Here is a 21,401-nt window from a genome sequence, read left to right as displayed (position 1 = left end):
ACACAATAATTTGTTAGCAGGAATTGAAATACCACTACACATTTCAGTTTCAAAATGAATGGGTTAACAATGGCATACATCTCCTGCCACTGTTACCTGACAGAAATGTAATATTCTGTAATGAATTTCACATTTATTATCACATTTCTTATGCAAAAGGAAATTGAATTCATTAAATAGACCCCTTTGGAAATGAAGTGCTGTAAATGAGCCAGTTTGAAGTTCTGAAAGAGACATGAGCTTATTTTTAATGATGATATCCAATGTTTTCTTAAAAACTTTTTTCTCTTTTCAGCAGCAATTGGTTCACATTTTTTGTGATGCAGGCAATGGATAAATAATAATGCAAAATATCAAATCACTGATTCGATTGGTTTTAGAGTTTAAAAACACTGACATTGCTCTGAACTTCAGTTTGTGTGAGTGGTCTTGTTGATTCTTACTACCTGCAGGGTAGTTAACATATTACCATTTACTAGCCAGTTTCCATTTTTAGCTTGTGTGCAGTGCTGCTTGTGTTGGGTATCCGTTAACCGTAGTTGTATTTGAATTTGTTTTGCTCGCTGTGAGGGAAGCAAGAGCAGAGGCCTGACTCATGAAGCAGGATTGATAAGCTGGATAACTGTGCTGAGTAACACCTGGAACTCTCCCAAATCTGGAACATGGCCCTAGGCCAAATCTCCCGCAGAGAGCGTGAGACTCATGCAATGGACTCTAATCTGACACACTCTCCCCGCACCTCCTATTTCTCACGCTCTGAATTGTTGACGTTGGTGTTGCTGTTTTGTGGGTACAAGCCGAGTCAGACACTAGACTACAGCCAGAGTTTCACCTGATGGAGAGCGAGCTGTCAGATGCAGACTGACCCGTTATTAGTCTGCCCGGGTCCTCCAGTTGCGGTGTTTTGTTCAATCACGTGCCTTTATGTAAATGACATTTCACTGCACAGCTGAGAGAGCACAGACAGGAAGAGAAAGAGGTGACAAAGAAACAGTGTATTCAGAAATAAGATGAGTTGAATCTTTGGAAGTATTGCAGTTGCACTGGCTCCATTTTTTTAAAGGTCAAAATATTTGCAGGACAAAAAGGCACATTTTTCTCACTGAATTTGAGATGTAAAGGTAGGAAGAATGAAAGAGCAGAGGGGCGCTGTGGTAACGCTCTAATAAGCTTTTATGACCCTGTAAAATTGAGGCTTTATTCTCATTTGTTTAAATATTACTGGATCTCAGGTCTGTAAAAAAAAAAAAAAAAAAAGAAATCATTTTAATGACTGAAACACTCAGAGGAGGCAGTCTGTCTTGTTCTTGCAAGAACAAAAATGCGCACTTTGTTCCTATTTTTGTAATCTTAGTTGTAGCATGCTTATTTTCTAGAATTAAAAACTACTTTTTATGAAGTGACTCAGGAAAGTTGATTTGATTTTTAAGCCAACAAGTGTATATAAAAAAATATAAATTTTGTATATCACTTTGAATTAACACCCTTTTTTCTCAAAGTTGGATGATGCACTCATCCTGAATCATTTATCACAAAGTCACACATACACCTATTCTGAGCTCTGTTTTGCAATATTTTAAAATTAGATTCCCAGTTACGTGAAGGGGTTGTTAACGCTGATGATCCGGTCTATTCCGTAGTTACAGAAGATTTGGCGAAAGAATAAATAAATACAGACGACGCATCAGACCAATTTTTTTTTTTGCGTTACTGGTGCATGCATGCATGCATGCATGCACCAGTAACGAGCTGGGACTGATACTGAATGTAACACGGGAGTGTGGCGGTGGAAAACAGACCGGGAGTCATTGCAAAGTAAACGGCAACATGCACAGTACAAGTGTAGGCAGATGAGTGATGAAGAACGATGTTAAACTTAAATGCAACAGATGGCCAGAGAAAGGAGGCCAAAGGGATGTCAATATCCCTGTGTGGCTGCGGGATGTGTAAGAAGACAATTGTTAGCTACTATGCTAGCCAGAACAATAGATTGGTGAGAGTTCACTTAAAGCATTGAGCAAAAATTGCTCAAGCCCTATTACATTTACTTGCTGGGAAACATCTTAATTAAACAATGGTAATGCATTAAAATTAATGTTATACACAGTTTGCAGCTACAAGTGCAGTGGGCAGTGTATGGAGAGAGTCCCTGTTGAATTCTATAGTTTTATCACTTGTCCAAAATATTATGTCAAAAAGATTTGGGCCTTTTCTGGCTGCCATATTTGCCAGTATTAATTACCATTCTCTCTCTCGCTCTCTTTTGTAGAATTTGCCAGTAAATCAGTATTTTGACTGGTTTAATATCTTTCAAGCAACAAAATTAACCCCCCTCGTCCTCTCCATGCAGGTATTTGCTGCAGTGCATTTCTCAGGCCAGCGGCAAGGCAGCCTGGCTGTGGGGCTGTGAACCTGTGTTGATCCGTTACTGCTCTTTAAAATGCTGAGCTGTCAGCAGGGACCAGGTGAGGCAGTTTGTTCTGCTCTCCACTCAATGGACATGTTTCATTGGCACCTTGCTGGAGGTCAGCAGTAAGTGACGGCCAGAGCTGTGGGGGTCAGGCCTACTACCCAGCTTTAGCTGGAGAGTGAATTACACTGTAGGTGGGGCAGGTGGGCTGAGCCAAGGCTGGGGGCTGAGATTGTAGCCCAGCAGCATGTTAAGGGTGTGTGTGGACTGTGTGCCGAAATCCATTTGACCATAGTGTCACACCGCTCCATTTATACCCCTGATGTGTAAGAGCTTCTTGGAAACCCAACAATTCCTTTTTTTCCACAGACTCCTCAACCAATAACTATTCTGTAGGGTACCTCACTTGAATTATGGAGCTGGAAGAAGATGTATCATTGAAGGATTAGGACTAGAGCTCATCAAAGCAGATAGCCTGGTCAGTGTGACATGCCACTTTAAAGTGGCTGAATATTTTAGGGGAGCTCTCTTCCTCAGAGGAAATGAAATACAGACAAAGAGTGGAGAGGAAGAGGTTTATGTTTGTTTCTACCACTGCTTAGGGGCAGAGATGGAAGATTTGGAGATGTGGAATAGATTGTTAGGGAGTGAGGCAGTTCTTTTCACCGCAGCTGAGGCCTCCACTAGCCACAAGCAGTTTATATAATTCCAGAGATGAGAGAACAAAATATCTTATTCCACACAAAGTAAAATTTTACTCCCCCCTCCTCCTCCCGGCTTTTCTATATCTCCTCCTCTTCTGCTTTACTCCAATCACCTACAGACAGCACTACCCAGGTGCATCAAGGACAGTACAAGGCATTGCAGCATCACCACACACAGACAGCCACAGTGCAACAGAGTGTAAACAGTCCCCTTTTACCTGACATCTAGTCAGGATCATTGTGCTTGCTCTACCATGCATCACCTACCGCTAAATGATTGTGTATTGTGGGGTGAGTGGATGTGTATCCAGGTAACTGGACGCTGGACAGTCAGGACTGCCTGGGAGCTATCCACGCCATGGAGAATGACTTAGTTGAGCCCCGCTGCTGAGCTCTTCTGAGCACGCTTAAGAGCTAAGAATTATTCCACTCATTTCTAGGTTCCTGTGAAGCATGACAAAAAACTCGAGTGCTTCATGCTCACCCAATTCTCCTCCTGAGAGCAGCCGAGAGGCTCAGGGTTTAGAAGTCGTTCAGCAAACACTCACCATGATGAACATTAATTACATCAATTAAGTAGACCACAACCATTGTCTAGGATGACTAAAAACACTGTCAAAAATGCATTGACAGAGCACATGAGGTACAGTCCTGGAGGTGCTACTGATCTTCTATTTTGTAATGTTTATTTGTATAAAAGCTGTATCATTGTTATTAGTTTATGATAACAATAATAGTATAATTTACTCTGCTTGCTTTATTTCAGTAAATAATTGTTAATATAAATGAAGCGCCTATATTAAAGGCATGGTTGTAAGTTGTTTTTGGGTGACTTTTCTTGAATACACAGCATTGGATTGGTGTGTTTGTATTTGTATGTACTGGTTTAGTAATTACTAGCCAAAAATGTAATAAAGCATTACTATACACTGTGCACACAATGTTTCTTTGTAAGGTGTCCAGTACTTGAGCAGATTAATACGATAAGCCAAAAGTTTTAAAGAAGCTTAGTAAATCATGTCAATTTATTTTACTTTGCTAGAGGCTGTGTATCTTTGTATGCATTTGTCCTTGGACTGCAGTTTATAGTTCTCAATGTCAAAGATAATTGAAATAGGTAGTATGTAAGTATTTGGAACATAAATGCAGGAGTTTCTAAATATGCATGATAAATAAATAGAGAAATGTGAAGTGGTATGACATAAATGTATGTTATTCCGTCTGTGTGAATATAAACAAATAACTCAAATGGTCAATAGATAAAAAATTAAATAATAAGCCAAAACGACCAACTGTGATTGCCTATAAAATGTGACACAAAGTGCAGACCACACCATGGTGCACTGACTTTTTTAATAGAGAGGGGAGTCCTGACTGGCTTCCTCCTTAGAGAAAACTCACTCGTCCTTGAGGAAAACATAAATGTATAAACACCCGAGATGCCGCTAACAGCAAGTTGAATTCATGTTCCTGAAGATACTGAATGCCTGATGACCTTGGTAGCCAGTCATAATGATTCACACTTACAGTTTATTTTTGGAACACAATGATCCACATAATTAACTTTGTAGTACAATGAATTGCGTTTCCATCATCTTGGCAGTTGCCTGGAGTTTGTTTACTTATAAATGATTAACAAGGTTGAGTTCAGTTAGTTATATGTGGCTGCATTTATATTTAGACAACAATGGTGCTAATGCCAGTTTGAGTAAAAGTCTGCTTAAAGCATTTACATGGTTACATAATTAATTAGGGCTGCAACCAATCATTGTTTTTATCGTTGATTAATCTGCTGTTATTTCCCGGATTAATCGATTTGTCTTTTTGTCTCTAAAATGATAGACACTTGTGAAAAATGCCCATTTTCCAGTGCCCAAGGTGACATTCATATTGCTTGTTTAAAAGATATTCCCCTTTTAAGGATATAAAACAGAGCAGAACATAATCACATTTAAGATGCTGGTACCATGTTGCGTATTTGCTTGAAAAGTGACTCAACTGATTAATTGATTATCAAAAATAATTACTGACAAATTGTCTGTCAATTGATGACTACATTAATCAACTAATCCTTTCATCTCTAGCATTAATTCAATTTCCCTAAAATAATCCTGTATTCAACACTGAACAATATGTTTTGATTATTTATAGCATCTAAATAGTTTGTTGCTCCCATGGCAACCAGGTGTTTTTGGGTGAGGCTGTTGAAAACAGGCAGTCCTGAAGGAATTCAATGATAGCCGAGAGAAAAGTTCAAAGTACAATGTCAAGATTTTGGTCGAGCTTTGTTCTATCTCCCTAATCTATCCAACAGGTGTTGTCAGCGCTCTCATCTCTCTGACGATTCGCTCCGTGCAACCAGCCATGCATTATTGCACGGCCTTCTGAGTCGTACATCAAAAGAAGGGCGAGAACGTTTGAAAGATATTTGAAGAAAACGTAGCTGTTGTAGTGTATGTAAGATGGATGCCGGATTTAATCAACTGAAATGGGCAGACTTAATTCATCCTACAAGTAGTTGTTGTTAATGAATATGAAAACCTACTGAAGGGTCATATTTTTATTTCCCCTGAATGTTTAAGTGTTGACTATTTATCACTTTTACTACATTGGTCACAAACTTTGAATAGACAGTGTGCTTCTATTAGAACAAAATTAGGATTTAAGATGTAGGAGCAGGAGGAGAAATCTAGGTAATCTTTGGGGAACTGTTGCGTAAAAGGAAGAATTATTTGGACAACAGAGAAGCTGCATGTCAGGGTTACCTGTAGCTGCATGTAAATGGTAAATGGACTGTACTTATATAGTGCCTTTCCAGTTTTCTGACCACTCAAAGCGCTTTACACTACATTTTAAATTCAGCCTGTTCACACACATTGATGACCGAGGCTGCCATTCAAGGTGCAAACTGCACATCAGAAACAGAAAGTAACACCTTCACACACACGACTGCATAGCCATCGGGAGCAATTTAGGGTTCAGTATCTTTCTCAAGGACAATTCGACATGCAGAACAGAGGAGCCGAGGATCGAACCACCGACCTTCTGATTAGTGGATGACCTGCTCTAACTCTAAGCCAAAGCTGTGTGTGTGTGTGTGTGTGTGTGTGTGTTATATCAGAAAGCAGAGTTTTAGAGCTTTAAAAAAACATGGATATTCCTGCTTTGATGTGACCTTACCTTTTCCTGTTTATCTCCTTTTCTTAACATGTCAATCAAAGCTACTTTGTTTTCCTACAAAGTGTGTGTGTGTGTGTGTGTGTGTGTGTGTGTGTGTGTGACAGAGAGAGAGAAAGAGAGGGAAGTGGTGGGGGAGGGAGGTAAGGTGCGTAGTTAGAGGGCCTGTAATAAAAAGCCATTATTGTAATTGGAAGTTAAAATCCCATTTGTTTTCCCCTCTAGTCCTTACTGTCAGTACGAAGACAGGTCTTGTTACAAAAATTAACATTTGGTGTCAGTGTCAAAGGTCATGCGAAAGAACATCATCTTATTGAAAATTCTGCCACTCAAACAGCTGAGGCTGGTGAGATTATTTATAATAGACAAAATGTTTCTGTTCTGTGTACAGTCACTTGCTGTTTTGTTTGTAATGTTTTCTACCACCGGCTCCTTTGGTACTTTGTAATGTACTCTGTAAATCTACCTGTCCTTGACCTTGTCTACTACACTGCATGTCCTTCAACTGATATTGGACTTGTTCATGGATTTTCATTGGTCTTATTTCATTTACTCAATTCACAGGACCCATTTGTTCGACTATTTTTAGTAGACTTATAGTAGTTCCCCTCCTGAGGTTTCTTTAAACTTTTATATTTTGTGCAAAGACATTCTTTCTTTGGAGTGTTTCTAATTGTCTTCTTGAAAAGCTTTGGCCAGGTCAGGCCTGGAAGGACCACTGACCCACTGTTTGTGAAACTGAGCGATGCAAATTAAGTAAACTTGACTTGAATATACAGTAGGACCCTCAACCTGGTGCAAGTTCAGACACAGGGAGAGGGCAGCAGAGACCCAAAGTAGAGTGGGAGGCACTATAGTGTAAAGAACAGAGCCCAATTCCAAATATAGCTGTTAAAAGCAACTGCAGGGTCCTGACTCTGTCCTCTGTGTGTCATGCTGGACTGAAGGAGGATCAAACTATGTCGGTGCGTCAACCATTGCTCAGCCCTCTGAGGGTTTAAAGGTCAGCAGGATTAGTTCATTGATTCATCTACTCCCCATGTTCAGTGTATATATAATTACACATTTGATAAAATGTTTTATGTTTTCAAAAATTACTTTACATTTTCAGTGACAGGTAAGTAAAATATAATATGGAGGTTTGCATTACTAACAGAAAAGTTATGTCATTTTGAGCTATGGAGCTACTGCCTTGGTGCGTGTTTAGTGCATTTCCTTCCACATAAAACATTTCAAAGCAGAGTTTTAAAATGCATTGTTTACATCCATGTTTACTTGTTCTTCTTTTCTGCCCTTTAATGCACTTTAATATGCTTCTTTGCACCTTATGGCCACCACCTGTCAGTCAGCTGAATAGTATGAAACCGGCAGAACGACTGAATGTTGCATTAACCAGGTGTATGCTTCTTGTGCTCATGCACAATAATAACAAAACGGGTACCTGCTTCATAACAATTCTAGTGGTCAAAACTCCACAGGGTGATTAAATTTTGATCACATCGAACTAGAATACAGTGAATTTGGAGGTCTTACAGCCAGTTAGTCGTGTTCCCTTCAAGAACTCCCTAAAATGTCTTACTTTTGTGAGACATGTGCAAGACCCAGACAATTGTATTATTAAAGAGTATTTTTGTTTTGTATTTCAAAACACGACTGGCTCATGTCAAACAAGATTCATTTCAGTGCTCTGCATGCTAAATAGACCTCCACAGCTACATGAAGGCATGCTGTGTCTCATAACCCTGGAGTAAGTTTAAGATATCCGGTCATGTTCACAATATATTGTCTAGGAAAATGTGTTAAATGTTCGTAACGTGCTTTTCAAATGTCCCAGATTTGGCCACAAGCAAGCATCTTATTAGCATAATATTCATATTTTCTCTTAAGAGCACTTCTGGCATTGTCCATTTCTCTTATTTGCCTCTTATTGCTTTAACGTTTGCTTAATGCCTGGCCTGTGCCTAGCGATTGCATGCTGTGCTCATTGTGAATGCAGTGTGAATGTGCTGTTTGGGTATGGGCCCATGCATCTCCTGGGCCCTATAATCGTGCTCTAAGCTGCTTCTATCAATCTTCATAACTGTAGAGGGTTGAGGAGGGAAGTGCAGCTAATCAGCTCTAACCGGCCCATGTTCAGCCTGACTGTCACTGTTATAGCAAGGCCATATGCAAACAGTGTCGCTTACATGTGCGTCCCGTACTCACATCTTGGACGTCTCACAGGGCCATTCCACAGATGGCTAGCTCTAGCAGAAGTCAGGTTTTGAAAGGGCCTGTGACTTTCACTGAATGGCTGTTAGAGTAGGTTAATATAGGAGTGGTGGCCCTGCAGCGGTGGCAATCACAGCTCTGATCAGAGCTGGGCTTCAAAGATGTCTGTGCAAGTTGAAGCCAGAGTTGTCATTAGCTTCTGCCCTGTGCTTGACAGCCCTTCCACACCCCCAACTCCTTCTTCCTGTCTCTCTCCCTCTTTGTCTATATCTTATTGCACTCATTTTCTGTCTGTGTGCAAATGGCTACTGTAATCCTGGGTCTGGGTGCTTGGGCCTGTCACTCCACATTTGCACTAAGCATCTTCCCTTCTCTCATCTCCTTTGCCCTAATTGTATTGTAATAAGCAATTACAGATCTATTTATGCACACTAGAGCTGAGATTGGACCACTTTTTAAAAGGGCGTGTAGGGGAGTGGAACTGGACCAGGCAGTGCCCCTCAACCTTAACTTGTCGCTGAACAAAGACACCACTGCTGCTAATCACTCTGCGTTCACTCTTTCTCTCACTGATGATCTTATCCTGCTTTACTATCTTGTGCTCTGCTTCTGTTTTCCATCCTGTGCAGAACGTCCTCCAAAGCAAAAGTGATTGTGCTGTTGTTTGTTGTTTATTGGCTGTGTTTTCTCTTTGTGAGTCAGCTCTAGTGATGCAAATGAGCAGAGGCAGTGTTTACCTGGACTGACCATGTTTTCTCTGTGTGTGTGTGTGTGTGTGTGTGTGTGTGTGTGTGTGTGTGTGTAGGTGTGCACACATCGTGCCTGCACAACGTCTAGGCCTTTGATCATACTACATTGCATTGACAGATGCTCTCTGGTGCTTTCTGGTTGCTTATGAACAAGGCCACAGACGGGATCTGAATGCCAGTAATTATATCCCCTTGCTAGAACGATAACAATTGTGGCTTATACAACAAAGTGCGATGGCTTTTTTCTATCTGTCCCATTATTTTTAGGTATGAGAAATGACATCGAAATCCCCGGTCTGCTTCCTCCCTGTCTGGGGCTCTGTGTTTACAGCTGTTTGCGTGAGAGGTGGGGGCCATGATAAAGGCTTACACCTTGTAATCATAGCTAGGTGTGTGAAGTCAGCGACCTGCCTGAGAACTGGCTCAGAGAATGGCCTTAAACAGAGGGTGGCCTTCTTCAAAGTCCTAACCTTAAATATGCTTGTAGCTATGCATTTTTTTTATTGACCTGTACAGATCAACAGTACAATTTATTGTTAAGAATTAATCATTTAAATTTCTTACAATCTAAACTATAAAGATGCTCCAGTGTTTATCCATCGTTGTAAAACTGGTCCTTGATTTTCTGAATAGAAAGGCTGATGTTTACTAAGGATTAACAGCATTTTATAGGCAACAGTCAAATTGCATTTGTACTTATTTACTAAAGGACTATTGAGGATTTGTACAGGTAAAATGGAAGAAAAGTGACACTGCTGTAAATTTTGTGTTTGATCTCCTGCAATTTGCATTTTAAGGCGTCTCTGTTCAGAGACGCAAATTCATACAAATAGCCACTGTGCCGGATTTATCACCGCAGCAAAGGAAACCGTGTCTGAAATTTGATGTCTGGGAAAAGCAGGTGTAAAATCTGCCTGCGCTGTTTTTATTATACACACGGGGAGGTGAGGGACTGAAGCCAGGTCAAAACACTAAGTGAGAGAGATGGGCTGAGAAAGAGACACGACAATTAAAAACTACATTATAAAGTTACTTAACTTGAGCGCTCTTCATCCACCCCCACACCATAAGAAGAGCAACAATGTAACAACCTGTTATTTTTCACACAGCTTTACCGTTGGGTTTCCCTCTGTGGCCTCCTGCTTGAATATGTGTTTTTACTGGCTCGTGTTGGCACACAGCAGCTCCAGTCCAGTGCAATATAATTGAAGCAGCCAGTAACATCTACTTATTAAGTGTGTATATATTTTTTTGTTTAAATATTTCACCATAAATCACAGACATTGATTTTCTTAAATCATTTCACTACTGATCTTTTTGTTGATATGATGACATTTGGCTACCTAATATTTTCTTGTGGATAGGCTCCTTCATGTGGGAAGAATACACTCTTGCAGGTCCAAAAGTGTCTTCTCTTCAACCAATATTCCAAGTTCAGCAGCAGAAACTTTTACTTTTGTGCTCCAGTGCTTTCCAGACATGCGCAACACGTGTCAAAACACTCCGGCATCAAATCTTACTTTGCGGCACTTTATGCAAATCAGATGAACTGAGTCTGGGCTCATTTACATCTGCAGTCTTTGTAAAAACCCTGTTAAATTTAAAAATTGAGGAGATGCAACATTTTGCTCCCCTGATGGTAATTTGCAACAGGCTTAGTAAATATTAAAATAGTAAAAGTTAAAATGTTTGCAAACAGTAATTCATCCATTAAATGGATGTTTTTGGATGGCTTTGAATTTTATAATGACCATTTTAGCTTGTGAAAACGACCTTCCTTGTAAGGCATACTTAAAACACTTTTACCCACATTGAAGCGCTGATGGACATACAAGTTTCATGATAGAAAAAGATGGCATAGAGAAAGGTGGAAGACATTGATCTGTAATCTAAGAATGAATGTTTTCGTCCTCCCCTGCTCTCACCATAAGTGGTGTCTGCTTACAACTATTCCAGTAAAACCATTAAATATCCTTTTCACCATCTGTCTATCTTTGCCATGCCTTTCTGGATGGAATTTAAAAGAAAACATGCTTGGAGCATCAGAGCTGGAGTATCTGTGGAAAATCCCAAGATTTGCATAAATATGTTGCATGTTTTTTTTTTTCTTCTTCCACTCTGCCTGCTTCTCTCATATTTCTTCTATTGTTTTACAATACGTATATTCATCTCCTCTCATATCCTACTTGTGGAGTTAATAACATTCACGCTTTGTTTTTGCCGTCTCAGTTCTGCATGCATGTTCAAAACACTAATGGCTTTTTGTAGGTGCAACACAGAGGCTCGTTGAATTTTATGTGCTGCTACAGGTCCAACTCCTAAAATTCCCACAAATAATAGTAATAATGTATGCTGCATTATTAGCTATAGACCTATCTTTTTCAGCTTCCTCAGCACTTAAAGCAGCCACCAGTTTTGTAGTGCATACTTAAGTCAGTGGGGTGCATTAAAGTAGCCATAGATTTTGTCTGTGTTTTTACATGGAATTGTGCCACTGTTTGTTTCTCTGTCTATCTAGGTTTGCCAAAAAGTCACCCCTAAAGTTACTTTGGATCTTAAAGAGATTTAAGATAAAAAGGCGAATATCACATATGGCCATTTGCAGTACTGACATAGTCAAATTGTTGTCCCTCACTTGTGTCTTAAGTTCCACTTCTAAACACTTGGCCCCCCTGCCCACCAAACCAAAAGGATTAGGCGGATCCTGAATATTCAACATGAACATTAGACTTAGGCATTAGACTGCACATGCCTCAAACTTAACATCTTAATGAGGCTGCGGCATGTCAGGTACAATTGCCTGCACTGTGGTGTCCCACTCAGGCACACATAAAGACAGCCTTTTGCAATTCCCCAAGTCCTTTAACTGCACCACAAAGCACTGCAGGGTGTAAGAAGAGATTTAAATCTGTCTTTGGTCCAACTGGTGAATTTGGCTGTTTATGCAATATAAATGCTTTGTGATCGATATGATTAATTTAAATAGCTCAGGGGATTTACTAGGTGTCAGGATTGTGTTCCTACTATGCTAGCCTCCACATCCTTCCTGGCAACTTACTGTGATGTCAGCAACTGCCAAAAGTGTCTCACTGTGTGTGTACGCTGCAGGCGAGGAGTAGGATATTGTTGTTGAGGTGTATAGACAAAGCAGTCAGTTTTAAGCACTCTGTGGACAGTATTTAGCCTAAATGACATGTAGACTGACAATAGCTTACGTTCTTTACACGCTGTTAAAGAACCAGCACCAGCTCTACAATGTTGATTATGTAGCAGTGTTTTCTAGTGATTTGGTGTTGAAGGAACAGCTATTTTTGGCTTGAATGTTCAGTTTGCCAACAAACAGATTGTGAATGTGCACTGACTTTACAAACTAAATACAGAGTTCAAGATCTGCAAGAGATCAGTTTTATTAAATGAGTGGCTGTTAGAGTAGGCTTTTATTAAAATCAAGATGGTGCAGCTCCCATTATGGCTGTTTATAAGAGCCATAAAATTAAACCAATCTTTTCCTAACTTCTGGAAATATTAAAATGGTTTAGAGCTAGCCTTCATTAAGTGACAGACATCATGAGATAGCTTCTGTAGCCTTTTCTTGATGACTTTTTCAAGAGGTATATGGTATGTCATTTTGTTCTGTCTGTCATTGTTAAAAACTGCTAACAGGTGTCGATAAGAGTGCATCAGAAGCTTTTTACATTTCTGTCTGCCTCTCTGTTTGTATCTGCGGACTGCCTTCTATTACCATGGTAATGCACTAGGGCAGTAATTGTTGAAGCCCTTTGCACACACAGCCTCGCGCACTCAAGAAATTAGAAACACATTCATGTGTAAGCCCACATGCACTCAATCATGCACATTCATAGCTCCCCTTACTGTCTCTTAGGGATGTGCAAAAATAACTGAATGTTTGAAAAATTGGGTTAAAGGAAAAACTGGGTTGAAGAGTGGTCCATTTTTCAATCTGTCAGCTTGAATTGAAATGTTGTTGGAAAAGACTTTTAAAATACTACAATACCCATGCCCGAATTATTACAACTAATGTTGGCGTAAATGGAGTGAAGGGAATTTTCTGTTCCCTAGTGGTTATTATTGTGTAGTGTGTGTGTGTGTACATTTGATTACAAGTTAAATGCATTTTTTTTAAAATGTTAATGATCTGTGTCAAATTAAATGCAATTCCATAGTAATTTCATCTAATCAGCATGGTATTGTTGCACTTGCTGCATATTTACATAGAAACCAAATAAAAGGCAGTTCTTTAAGTAGTCAGGACATAACTACCTAAAATGCATCAAACGTCCAAAAAGATCAGACAATTACTAACATTTTGTTCCTAGTATCTCAAATAATGGTAGCACCAAATGGTATCATATAGCCATTGGCATAGAGGGACACAATATAAAGCTACAAGGCGTAATGCTCTCACCATGGAGAGAAAAATAGAGGAAGTAATTGTGTTGTACCAGGACTCAAGCAATCCCATCAGCTATTGGGCAGACATGTCAAAGTATAAAGACAAGGCTGAAAACTAGCAGCCTGATGGAACAAAAAACGACCGGGGAATGGGTGGCCCAGAAGGGAAGCAGGACAAACAGCTGATGTAGAGAGGCAAGCAGAGATGAACATTGACTTGTTTATTTTTTCTTACCTAGATTGGCAATGATAAAAGTGAGTGATGTTGATAAATACTCGCACAGCCAGTTTATCAGCAGCTGTCTGGCTTGGGGTTGCCGTAGGCAGCATCCAAGGCTGATAACCTCTGAGGCCTGAGGCATGATGTTGGGAGGAGGAGGGGGTGAGAGGAAAGGGGGGCGAGAGAATGGTGCAGCTGCTTGGTCCTGGCCAGTGTATAACCCTAAACCCAGCAGGTTCATGTCCACCAGTAGTAGTCAGACATTAAGAAGTAAGGGAAAAAAGCAGCTTCATTAACTAATGCTCATCGCACAACTAGTAATACAACTGTTGGATGAATGAAAACGGGAGACAGTTGCCATGATAATGTGCTTATCTTACCATGTTATGGTGAAGGGCATATGGTCATTAATTTAGAGTATCGTGTCCTGTAGGAGAAGTGGAAATGTTGACGTGTTGGTGGTGCTAGATGAAAAGTTGAGGGGTCATGTGGATGCCTTCATATTTTACTGTGGACCAAAGTGAACTTGAATTTATCACACCAAGAACCATGTTAGTGTGTCTAAAATGTTTGTGATACGTGAACTTGAAAAGTCTATTTAACACCACTCCACTGTTTGTTGCTCAGTGATATTTTTTGTGGACTGTTTGTAATGACATTTGCGATATCTACCACTAACTCTATTCCTCCGCGCCTGCGATCGTCGTGGCCGGAGGCATTATGTTTTCAGGTTGTTCATCTGTCTATCCCATTCTTGTGAATACGATATCTCGGGAACACATAGAAGGAATTTATTTAAAATTTGGCAAGTACTTCCACTTGGACACAAGGATGAACTGATTAGAATTTGGTTGTCGAAGGTCGAGGTCACTGTGACCTCACAAGAAACGTTTTTGGCCATAACTCAAGAATCGATGACCATATTTCACAGTTGGTCATATATAATGAATTGAAGGTCAAAGTGGCTGCGACCTCAAAATGACCATGACAGACACGTTTTTGGCAATAACTCAGGAATTGATGCGGTAATTATGACATAATTTCACACAGATGTTTACTGGGATACAATGATGAAGTGATCACATTTTTACCCAATAGGTTGAAGGGCAACTTCACTGTGACATCATAATGTCCTGAGGAAACCCTTGTTTGGCCGTTATCGAACACCATAACTCAGGAACAGAAGGGGAGATTGTGAGCAGATTTCACTCGGTTGGACACTGAATAGGTCACATGTTTGACTCAAAGGTCATTGTGACCTCAAAATGGGTTTTTAGCCACCATTTAAGAATGAGTGGTGCGATTCCAGATTTCACACACGTTGACTGGGACCAAACAATGCGTATAGTGCCTTTTGCTTCTAAAAATGCCAGGAGAAAACAAAAGCATCACGTTTTGAGTAGCTTTACTCTATAAGAATCCATCTTTACATAGTAATCAAGTACGTGTGTACCTGTTTAACCAATACATTTCATACCACAACAGTTCAGCAGTGTATGTTCATTGGAATCGTATAACCAATATAGTCATAGATTAAATTTAACAAAAAATACACATAATACTTTTTATTCAATTCCTTCCGAGTATTTACCACTTATATAACTGGACAGAAATGGATGTAGGCTGCAACTTGCCTGGTTGGTGGAGACATATGACCCCAGGGCAGTATTTGTAGTTTCTGATTAAGTGTTCATCTTGCAGTTGCTAGCACCTACAGTACCTACTGTGCACTTTTAAATTGGAGCTATAACTTAACTATTAATTAATTCACTCTTGACCACCAAAATGTATTACAATGGGTTTTTTTTATTCATTAAAGCTTCAATTTTCTTTTTTTAAACCTTTTTACAAAAGCTGTTTTAATTTCATTGTGTGGTAAAACAATATAATATAAAAAGGAAAAGATGAAAAATCACAGAAGCAAAATAAAAAAACAAACAACAGGGCCCATGTGTGGGAGGCTGCGTGCATATGTGCAGGCTATGTGCCTGTGAGACTGTGTGCACCTGGAAAGCACTTGACAGATGGTTACTTCAGCTCTAGCTGAATGTTGCTTCTTTTTTTCTCAGTGTTAAGCCTCTTTCATAAATCGAAAGTGTTTCGGTCAGCATTTTGATCAAGGTAGACTCTGTCAACCTTCTTGATAGTTTGATAGTTTGCTATGCATCTCTGGAGCATGTTTATCCTGCCCCCATCGTTTATTTTTGTTTGATTCTGGCGAGCCGAGGGAGATCAGAGCTGTGACTTTCTCTGCTGTCTTTTCTGCTCCTTTTTTGTTTGCTTGTTTTGTTAGATTACAGAGCAGTGCATCAAGCATAATTATATGCCGCATCATATCAGCAAATTCTCAATCTGTAGCATGGATTTGGCACTTTATAGGAGACTGCAAGGATTATATATGGGAAAAGGTGTTTTGGAATCACAATAAACTTACAGTATGCTAATCCTGTCCCTATTGGCCAAACAGGCACAAGAACAAGTCAGCTAGATAGTTTGTAAGACCATTAGTTTAGACTGTTATTGTACTAGTTAAGAATTTTAATCATTATATATCAATATCCCACGTCATTAGTCCTATTGCTTCCCAATAACAAGACAAAGAGTAGTGGATCAGACATAAACTGTGTTGATATGGCCTCAGGCTAGGAAACTTCAAACATGCTAATCATTTGCAATGCCATCACCTTTGTCTGTCCATTACGAGAGGTCGGCTGAAACCGGCAGAGGTGAAAGTCCTTCTCTCCGCGGTGTTAGAGCAGCCTCTTACTGCATCAGTCAGATCAGGCCATAGCAATAACCATAAAAAGTCTCATTTACACGTTAAATGTTAGGTGTCAGCAAGGACAGTCAATGCCTATGCTGACCAGATGTTCCAGAGGTCTCAATTTAGGATAAGACTTGGCCTGTTGTTAAATGTTGGTGCACCATTTCATTCACGTTCACTGGTTAATTTTTAATTGTGGGCGAAAAAGAAATAGTCCCTCACAGATTTTACACTGACACTGATGTGGTTGAATTGTTACTGTATTTCCCTGAGAAACTGTCCTCCTAAATTTAGCATGTACTCTCTGCAGCAGATGTTCATGCCCTTTTTGATGCCGTGGGTAATAATCCTTAATATTCTTGCTGTTTGAAACTAAATGAGGCTTTAATGCACTCTGATTCCATCTTCTAGCGCTCATTAATTGTTTTTGAAAGTCCATAAATTATTTCTGTTGCTTTTATTTTTGTTTTGCAACAATAAACAGAAACTTTTTATGGATGAAATGGATTTAATTCTGAAATGTCATGTCTGCTTTTTTTATTCAAGAGTATTTTTTTCCTGACAAAACCTTGCTATAATACTAAAGTTAAAATGTTTTTGAATCCATTCATTCCTGTTTAGCAACAATGTATCCTCACTCCTTTATATCCACCCCATCACAGGTGCTGCTCACTCAGTGTGTTGTGAAGGCTCATTAAATGTGTTGTGCAATGCATTTGAAACCTCATCACTAATCTTCTCTTTTTGCCCCTTTTCTTTCCAGATGGTCACAAGAACAAAGAAAATATTTGTGGGTGGCTTGTCAGCCAATACAGTAGTGGAGGACGTGAAGCAGTATTTTGAACAGTTTGGGAAGGTAAGATAGTTTTTTTTATTATTATTATTACCCTGCATAGTGTTGTCACAATAACCAGAACAATTGGATGAGAATACTTTAACAAATGACATACTTCTTATCATCATTAAGATAATGTGAAATATGTTAATTTGATCATTTGATTATTAAAGAATAAATAATGTACAGCACCCCTTGTCACTCTAACAGTGTCACTGTGGTTAAGATCACATGGACAGTGCACCAATCTTTACCACAATCAAAAAAAATTGAGCCTTGAATAAAGCCAGCGGCACCAGTTTGTGGCTCCTTTCCTGACAGTAAAACAAATAAATCTGTATTGTGACACGCAAACAACTGAAGGTATGGTGATTGATTCACATAGCCCACCATGCCTGGTCAACAACATGCATTTTGCTTACAGAGCAAACAAGCAATGACAACCAGCAGGCTCAACCAAACAAAAACCAAAAACCAAGTATGATTTTATTCTCATCTATTATTGTATGACATTAGAAACAAATATAACTATAAATATAAGGGATTCGAAGTTTGGATTTCAATATTGTGGCAACACTATTCCAATGTGGTCTGAAAAAACCCCACACACATTTCATTTAGCAAAGGCTCATATTCAGCTGTTTGTTCCTGTCTGCTGCAGCAGTTTCTGCATGCTGTTCTTCTGACCAATACCCCCAGCTGAGTGAGCGCATATATGCACGCCATTTCATACAAGGACATGCGCACACACACACACACACACACACACACACCCCACTCTCAAGCGTGTGCACGCACAAACCGGCTTTGATACAGTGGCAGCAATTCACAGATAATTTCCCCACACTGAGCTGAGATCCATTTCCCTCATGTCATATTCCACATCAGTCAAGGTCACCTTCAGCCGATACAGTCCCTGTAACATCAGCGCTTGACCTTGAGCTTAAACAATTTCACTGAGGATGGATTTTTCATGGGCACATAATGTACCATGTCCTGAAGGAAACAAAAGAGCTGTTGTAAATGAATAGAAACTGTTATTTTTTGTTCAGAGACAATATGCAACCAGCTCTGTCCTGTAAAGCCTTGTGTCATTTCCTTGACTGAAGGCGGGAAAGGTGAAGGATTTTGTTTTGCTCTTTATCTGGGGAAGTGGCAATAAAGACCTCTCTATGGCCTGGTCTGCCGTTCCAAATAAAGATGGCTTATTTGCACAATAGAACACAGCAAGCAAATATTCAGCACGACTTTGCAATCAATGGATCTGAGAAAGGGCTCGAAATGATTTTCGACTTGATTGAATGACATAATTGACTTGATTATACAAAGTTTTTTTGCCTCCTTGAGGAATCCTCAAATGCTTAGGAGGAAACAAACAAATCAGACTGATTGAGCAAGATCTTGTGCATGTTTCTGTGTGTGCTTTTATAGCCTACTTGTGCATGCTTGGATGTGTCTGCAGTACTGCTCTCGCCATGCGTGAGTGTGTCAGCTATTAAGTGTGGTTGCATGATTAGGGTTGTGTGTGCGTGTGTGTGCATGTGTATGAGCAAGTGTCTTCAGCAAAAAGGAAATCAGAGTAGATATTGTGGGCTATGGCAGACAAGATACAGAGCAAAAAGAGGTGTCGTTCTCTCTCTGTTTTGTGTGTGTCCTTCCTTTCTGCCTTACACGTCCCAGGATTTATTAAATAACCTGCCTGTCACTGCAACCTAACATTATTGCCATATACACACCACTCTGAGGACTTACCCACAGAAGGGAAAACCAATTAATTCAGTTTACCCTCCATAGAATCCTGGTGGCAGTATGTGTGTCAGTCTGTCTGTCTGCCTATGTACATGTCAAGGGGGACATTAGCCAGCATGCTCGCAGGGCAGCTAGTCATTTGTATTGCTGGGAAGTATATTTTGAAGCACTTATCAATCATCACGCAACTACAGCTTAAGGCACCAGCAAATGTTTTTCCACTCTTGGAACAAGCCATTTCACCAATATTATTTATAAAAGTGTGTGTGTGTGTGTGTGTGTGTGTGTGTGTGCGCACACGCTAGCCAGCATAGGCCAATTAGCAGGATGTGGTCTACAGAGATGGCAGTGGTTGGGAGGCAGTGGAGGGGAAACAGCTGGTGTGGCCACAATTGGGTCACAGGTTCTGTCTGTAACCTCCATACCTCCCCTCCCTCCCACCTCAGTCCCTCCCTTCTGTCTCCATTCTGTCAGGGGGAGAGGTGGCATTTGTTATGGGGAGAGGCTGACAGCTCTCATGCACATCAGTCTCACTGCCACTCTCCCAACCGTCACCATTAGGAAAGAGCACATGCCCGAGCCTGGCACAACTTCAGAGGAGCTCCTCCACAGCCAGAGCCATACAGTACATGCTGAAGGTGTGCATTTGAAGTGATTGTGACAGTCATTTTAACAGAACTGAAGTGTGGTTCTGTTTGGCTGATTCTAATGCATCTCAGATGGATCCCATTACCTGCCTAATAGTAGCCACATCCTGCCGTCCTTTTCTTTTTCTTTTTTCAGGCAGCACACTGCACCTTAGCCCTGCAAGCCAAATGAGACAATCTTATCATCAGTTCCTGGCCTCCATTTATATTCAAGGACTCTTTAACGGGAGGCTATTGCTGTTTCTGTCTTGCAATAACGTCAAATGAACCAGTGTGCGGTTTTTGTTATTATGTGCATTGTTCAGATGTATACATTGTAAGAAAAGACAATATTGGTTCATACATAGGCCCACACAGTTGACAGTTTGTTGCAGTTTGTAACTGATTATGTTTTGTTTGCAGTACACACAGTCATTTGTAAGTATTTTGTAATGTATTTACCTTCCTGCCTCTGCCTTTATATGTCTCTGGTTTGCATAACATTCAGAAATATCTGAAACACTGAAAAGGGTTGATGATAGCATTTTGCATAAGGTCTGTATAATTTCCAAAGGTCAAAGGTCAGGGGCAGCTAAAGAACAGCAGGTATGCTTATAGGGACTCAGTTTCTTGCAAAACATGACTTTTGTACTAGTCTGAGGATCTACACACCTGCAAAAGTGCAGTTTTCATATAATGTAAAGGTTGAGGGTTAATAAAGTAAAATTACTTATTTTCAGCTGGCCGCACCAGTGCTATGTGGAAATATGGAATGTGTTGCATGTTATGTTGATCTCTTAGGTATTCTTTTTTTCTTACATAAAATGCCCTCTTATTTTCTAATAAATGAAACACCTGTTAACACACCACCCCAAAATGTTCCACTGAGGCAGGCACTTGATTAAAAATGGGAGTTAGTGTGATGACACCTTATAAATTTGGATGTGACGTACCAGCAGAGCCCTGCATGAAAAGAGCTCTCCCAACAGTTAAAGGCATAATTAGCTGGGGTGGCTAATGCTTCCTCATTGGTTTATCGTAATCGGCTTTGAGTGCATCTCATAGTGCCCTTATTTGGCTAAGCTGAAACAACTCCTGCTCAGTGACTCCGTTTCTGCACTCCTGTCCACTGGCTGTGCAAGCCTGAAGCTGACTTTTTAATTTAATCAGAGGCTACTTGCTTCCATGTCACTGGGCCGCTACAATCATCCCTTTATGTCCAGGCTGTCCTGGTTCTCATGCTCCACTGGTCTAGAGCCAGATCCTGGAGGTGGAGCTGAATGGCAAGAGGAGGAGGAGGAGCGGCATAACCAGTTCATTGCCACTGAGCTCAGGAGGGATAAAGGTAGACACACAAACGTCACTACTGAGTTAGACAAGCAAAGCAGAGCCTCGAGTCTTAAGATGAGACGATGATCTCAAAGTTATAAAAAAATAAAAATAAAAAGAGTGAGGACACCTGTTGGAGGACATTGGAAAGATATTGGCTTGAGTTAGATGATGGAAAGAGATCAATGTCCGAGCACAGAGGAGAGACCGGCCT

General features: G+C 40.2%; 1 protein-coding gene across 15 annotated transcripts in view; it reads left to right on the top strand.

The window, feature by feature from the left end:
- msi2b (musashi RNA-binding protein 2b) overlaps nt 1–21,401 on the top strand; it is a 253,360-nt gene that overhangs the window by 61,027 nt on the left and 170,932 nt on the right. For all 15 annotated transcript variants that reach the window (XR_005443102.1, XM_038709125.1, XM_038709130.1 and 12 more), the window contains one exon: nt 17,412–17,504. Coding sequence is in view for 14 of the 15 variants with exons in the window: in XM_038709125.1 (XP_038565053.1) it covers nt 17,412–17,504 (93 nt within the window). In the remaining variant the exon portion in view is untranslated. The remainder of the gene's footprint in view (nt 1–17,411; nt 17,505–21,401) is intronic.

The sequence above is a fragment of the Micropterus salmoides genome, unplaced genomic scaffold, assembly GCF_014851395.1.
Source record: "Micropterus salmoides isolate LMB-PRFRI ecotype aquatic unplaced genomic scaffold, ASM1485139v1 Ms_hic_scaffold_9, whole genome shotgun sequence".
NCBI lineage: Eukaryota > Metazoa > Chordata > Actinopteri > Centrarchiformes > Centrarchidae > Micropterus > Micropterus salmoides.
This window is presented reverse-complemented; position numbering and strand designations above follow the sequence as displayed.